This window comes from Manacus candei, unplaced genomic scaffold (assembly GCF_025592945.1).
Source record: "Manacus candei isolate 608988 ecotype Guabito, Panama unplaced genomic scaffold, ASM2559294v1 h1tg000050l, whole genome shotgun sequence".
Classification (NCBI taxonomy): domain Eukaryota; kingdom Metazoa; phylum Chordata; class Aves; order Passeriformes; family Pipridae; genus Manacus; species Manacus candei.
In genome coordinates this window covers 13,984,382-13,990,000 of record NW_026138098.1, presented here as the reverse complement: position 1 = coordinate 13,990,000, position 5,619 = coordinate 13,984,382, and the positions used below count along the sequence as shown (strand labels likewise).

The window sequence follows — 5,619 nt, the reverse complement described above, 5'->3', positions numbered from 1 at the left end:
TCGGGGTGCAGGAGCGGCTGCTCTGCCCCACTCCCTCCAGATACCGACGGGGCAGGGGTGTGGGGGCCGGGGGCTCGGGTCGGGGTGGACATGTAGAAAGAGGGTACAATCTGGCGGCTCGTCGGCAGGCCGGGACGGGATGACGATCTTCGGGCAGCGGCAAACGCCCAAGAAGCGTCGGAAGTCGCGGACGGCCTTCACCAACCATCAGATCTACGAGCTGGAGAAGCGGTTCCTCTACCAAAAATACCTGTCGCCGGCGGACCGGGACCAGATCGCCCAGCAGCTGGGGCTCACCAACGCCCAGGTCATCACCTGGTTCCAGAACCGCCGCGCCAAGCTCAAGAGAGACCTGGAGGAGATGAAGGCCGACGTGGAATCGGCCAAAAAGCTGGGCCCTAACCCCGCCGTGGACATCGTGGCCTTGGCTGAGCTGGAGCCCAGCGCCGAGGGAAGGGGCAAGGCGCGGCCCGGGTCCCCGCCGCCGCCCCCCGCCGCCGCCCGGGAGCCCGGTGCCCCGCCACCGCCCCGCCCCGCCTCGCCCCCCACGGAGCGGCCCCGCAGCCGCCGGGACAGCGAGGAGGAGGAGGAGGAGGAGGAGGAGGACGTGGAGATCGACGTGGATGACTGAGGGGCGGCCGGCGGCCCCCCCCACACCCCCTAACCCTCCCCCCCCATCCCGACAGCTCCAAACCGGCACCCTCGGCCCCCCATCCCGGCCCCGGCAGCACGGCGGGGCGGCTGCTCCCCTCGGTCGGAGCAATAAGCAATAGAACCCCACCACAGACACACACACATCCCGATTAATTTAGGGTAGAGTCGATATCCCTCCGCCTGCCACATCTTCGGAACGGTGCAATTACGGACGGCTTCTGTATAAATATTTAAACGTATATATTGGATTTTTTTCCTTCCCCATTCTTTTTGAGGTTTTGATTATTATTTTTTTAATAGCTATCAATGATGATTATTTTATCTAAAAGGGAGAGGCATAACCTTGGAATAAACTCGGCTTCCAGCAGATGTTTGGGAAAGCAGTTGTTTTCAAAGACTTCCGAAACGAACCACTTTAGAGAAGATTTAAGTTAGGCTTAAAACGGCAACAGCAAAGAATTAGCCAGTTTCCTTTCCTTGCATGTTTCGAATGTGCACGAACTAATTTTTTTTCTTTTAAAAATATTTTTTCTTCTGCAATCTGGGGAACTTGGGGCTGGGCTATAATGCAAGTTGAAAAATATATACTTTCTTTTTTTTCTAGAGCATAGAGATTTGTCTCCAATGCAATTTCTGCCTCATTTTACCAATTAAAAGCTATTTTTACCATTTTCTGCTATGTTTGTGCTTTTATTAAAAGCTGCCTTTCGTATTTTTGATATGAAGGTGGTAACAAAAAAAAAAAAAGGAAAATGAAAAAAAATCCTAGAATTATTTTTTACTCTTTTTAGAATTTTTGCATGCTATGGAAATAAAAAAGGACAAATCCCAAGATCACTACATTTAAATATTACACTATAAATTAATAAAAATGTACAGATTTAAGACTTGTTTTTGTTTGAATTGTACAAATTTTAAAAGGCCTGCTATTTAAGTTCCGATAGGGACAATGTCGCTTTATTTACTGTCTCTTAGAATTGTACAGATAGCTCTTTTTTCCGATACAATAAAATCTTTACCATTTTAATATACTTTTTGACGTCCTTCTTTGTGACCGAAAAAACACTCCGTCGGTCCGAGGTTAAGCCAGACTTTTCTACCACAGAGATCTCCCATCCCGTTTGCATTTAAAGTTACTTTATGCACAGTACCTGCAAGAAAAATGACGGGAAAAGAACACACGAGAGAGACCTTTATTATTATAATTTCTTTTTTTAAGGCTCGTGCCAGGTAGAGCTTAGCAGAGGGAGAACGCGGCAGATCGATAAGGTAATAGGTGCAGTCAGCGCTTCCCGGGCGCGGGGGATGCGCAGCGGCAGCGGGAGAACGACGGGGCGAGCAGGACCACCGGGCACCCCCCACCCGCCCCGCCGCTCCCGCCGCCAGCACGGCATTTCCAGCCCGAAATTGGAGAGGAAAGGAAGGGGGGGAGGAAAAAATAATAGAAAGAAAAAAAAAATCTGAGCTGGGGGAAGGAGTTATCACCGACTTGGACAAAAGAAGCGGGGGGAGCTGCTGTACACCCAGCGGGCCAGGCCTCCCGCTTCTGGGCAAAAGCTGCCATGGGGACACGAGGATGGAAAAACGTTTCGTTTCCCCATTTTCTTTTCTTTTCTTTTCTTTTCTTTTCTTTTCTTTTCTTTTCTTTTCTTTTCTTTTCTTTTCTTTTCTTTTCTTTTCTTTTCTTTTCTTTTCTTTTCTTTTCTTTTCTTTTCTTTTCTTTTCTTTTCTTTTCTTTTCTTTTCTTTTCTTTTCTTTTCTTTTCTTTCTTCTTTCCTTTTTCTTTCCTTTTTTCTTTCCTTTCCTATTCTTTTTTAAAATTTTCTCCCTTGTCTCTTTTTCTATTATTTTTTTCGGCCAAAATTAAGGCTCTGGTGAATGTGTTTTCTCTTGGCAGCGTGACCTGCCTTTGGAGTCGAGCAACGTGTGTTTCTCCCTATTCTTTGCAAAATTTATGTGAGAAAGGCAAATCTGGTGTACAGTGGCAGAGCTCTGCGGAGAAGTGTCCAGATAAGGCAGGGTTGGTTTGTCGGTTGGATTTTTTTTTTTTTGGTCCAGTTTCTCCGAGGCTAAATAAATCTTTCTCCTCTTTGAGAATGGATGGGGTTGTAATTTTTAGCGTAAAGCATGAAAACTGGGGACAAATGAGCCCTCTTCTCTGAAGTGACAAGCGACAATGGAGCATATACAGCCTCCTGCGGTTCGCCATGCTGAAACAAGCGTGCCCCTCCGCAGCAGAGAGAAGGAGAGCGCTTGGAGACCATATGGTTTTTGAATTTTCTTCACAATTTCCAGACAATTTGATGGATTAGGTTAACCCTCCCTTCCACTGTTTAACTCCACAACAATGGGAGCAGAGCTGTTCTCCCTTCGTCGGGGCATCTGTGCTCTTCTATTCTTCTCTCTTTCTCTCTTGGTATTTGGAACAAGCCTATGAATTACAATGAAATTCACTTTTCTTTAGTATTATTTGGAAGAGCACTTGTTTTCCGCCACCTCCCACCCCCACTCCGACATCCCCTCTTTTTTCTTTTTCTTTTTTTTTTTTTTTTTTTTTACCTCCGAATGATAGCTTTGACTTCTGTCCAGATCTCTCGGAAAGCCTTCAATCTTGTCCTTAAGTGTTTTTATGCTAAACAGCCAAATCGTAAATGCTGAGAAACTGTGACATTTATGTGAAGATCTAGTTAAAGGGCTTTATTTGTTTTCTTTATCTGTTTTTTTTCCCCATTCCCTCTCCTGTTCCCCCTCCTCTCCTGTCCCCTCCCTCCCCCCAGTCTTTTATTCTTTTGTCTTGGAATGGATTTAATGAGGCTGCAAACACTACAATTCAATATAAGCAAGAAATAAAAAAAAAAAAAAAAGGGTGGCTGGGTGTATGGAAAATAGACTGGGAGTTAATTTGGGTTTCTGATCTATTGACTTCTGAGCGCAAAGAGAAAAGATGCAGGGCCGCCTTGCACCCGCAGAAGTTTACCACACGTGGCTGGGGCGGGATAGTAAATAAAGCCTCCTCCTGAAGATTTGCAGCCTGTTAATTTGGCTCGCCCCCCATTTCAAAATAGCTGGGATTTTGGTTATTTAATCTGCATATTGACAAACCAAAGCTTTTTTCTTCTTCCTTTTTTTTTTTTTTTTTTTTTTAGCTTAAAATGAATCGCCGGCTTGTACCCCTCGTTTTTCATCCAGTTTGGAACGCGCCGTTCCCTGAGAGCACCTACCTGAGCAGACATTTCGCTCGGGGTTTCCTCTCCCTCGAATTTTAGATACAACACAGCTTTTTTTTTTTTTTCCTTAGTTTTATTTTTCTGGGGGTTTTTTTGTTGGTTTTTTTTGGGGGGGGGGTTGGTTTTTTGTTGTTGGGGGGGTGGGTTTTTGGTGTTTGACTGGGGGGAGGGCGGGGGGAAATGATTTGTTTGTTTATTTGGTTTTGCTGCGGGTTTTTTTCCCCGCAGAAGCAGTAGGGACGCGGTGACAGCGCTGAATCGTGCCCTCTGGGCTGACCCAGCCGCAGCCCTTCCCGGCCAGCTCGCAGGGCTGCTGCCGTGATCGCGGCACAGAACCCCTCCTGCGCCACCCAGTCCCCCAGATTACCCCAAATTAGGGATCTCCAGATCTGCCCCGCAGACCCGGCCGCCTCCGGCCGCTCCGCTCCCTGTCAAGCGCTGCCCCGGAGAAGTGGGGAGCTGGGCCGAGATCCTCGGGAGTTACTGACTGGGGACGCCCGGGACAACGAGCCTTCACCCTGCCCCCAGTATTTCCTGCGTGGATTCACAGAGGGGGGCAAAACGGTCCCGTTTTCCCACCCCTGGGCAAACAGTCAGAGCTCCCAGCCCGGTGCTCCGTGCTCTAGGGACCGGCTCACCGCGATTCCCTTCGTGGAAGAGTAGACGTGGGGCAGGGGGAGTGACCGGCCTTCCCCGAATCATTCCCGACAGGAAAAAAAAGCGTCAAACCCCTTAAATCCCACAGGTCCTGGCCCGCGGAGGTGAAAACTCTCAATTTGGCAAAAGGGTGCGGGGAAGCATGGAAGGGCTTTGCGGAGTGGTCTGAAGGCCCGGTGGTCCCCCAGCACCCACCCCGTCGGGGGCTGCGGTGTCCCGTGTCACCCCCGTCGGGGTGGGCGTGGGCGCTGGTCGCGGGCAGGTGCGGGCAGAGGCTGCGCTCCTGCCGCGGGCATGGCGACTCCCGAGGGTCTCAGTCCAGCCCGCATCTCAGCCACCGCTGTTGCCTCCTGACAGAAACCCCATTTCTCAAACGTAGGAGCCGGACCACCCCCCCTCCCACTCCATACCCATCCTTCATCCCCAAACTTGACACTGCCTTAGATTTCGTTCTGAGGTGTGAAGGGAGAGGGAGGTGAGGCGGCGGTGGGGGTGTTGTCTTTTTGGAAATGCCACCCTTTAGTGTTTGGGTGGGGAGGGGGTACGCTTTTTCTTTTTCCTGAGAGGGGTGGGGAAGATCCATATTTGATCTTGTTCACTTCACACAGGGCTCCCAGACGGAGAATAAAGCCCCCTCCTGAATTATCCAACAGGGCTGAAGCAGGTTGAGTCAGTGAAATTCAGTTCCTTATTTTATGAGGTGTCAGGGCTGATGTCGAATATGGCAACGATAACTAATACTACAGTCTGAGGGACCAGAACGTGGTAATTAATCCCAAAGACTTAAGTGTATTTTAGATCAGGAGAAAAAAAATCACTAATTCAATCGTCCGGAAAATTGAAGTTTGATGCATGAGTCTCTGCTGAAAGGAAAGGCTTTTTCTTCCCTATTCTGGGGTTGGGGCAGGAATTGCAGCCTCTCTCCTCCGCTCCCCAGAAAGGCCCCGGTACAGGGCCGCTGCCAGCCCGCCCCTGGCCCGCGGCACACCGGGGACGGGCACGCCGAGGGACGGGGGAGGCAGAGGGCTCTCCCTGCTTTCCTCTGCACCCTACATGGTCCATCCCGCTTGCCCCCCGCAGC

At 49.7% G+C, this 5,619-nt stretch overlaps 1 protein-coding gene across 1 annotated transcript in view; it reads left to right on the top strand.

The window, feature by feature from the left end:
• Positions 1-1,681, top strand: part of LBX1 (ladybird homeobox 1) — a 2,591-nt gene extending 910 nt beyond the window's left edge. Inside the window, exon 2 of the mRNA XM_051800015.1 lies at positions 129-1,681. Coding sequence (XP_051655975.1) covers positions 129-631 — 503 coding nt within the window. The 3' untranslated portion in view covers positions 632-1,681. The remainder of the gene's footprint in view (positions 1-128) is intronic.
• Positions 1,682-5,619: the final 3,938 nt, after the last annotated feature.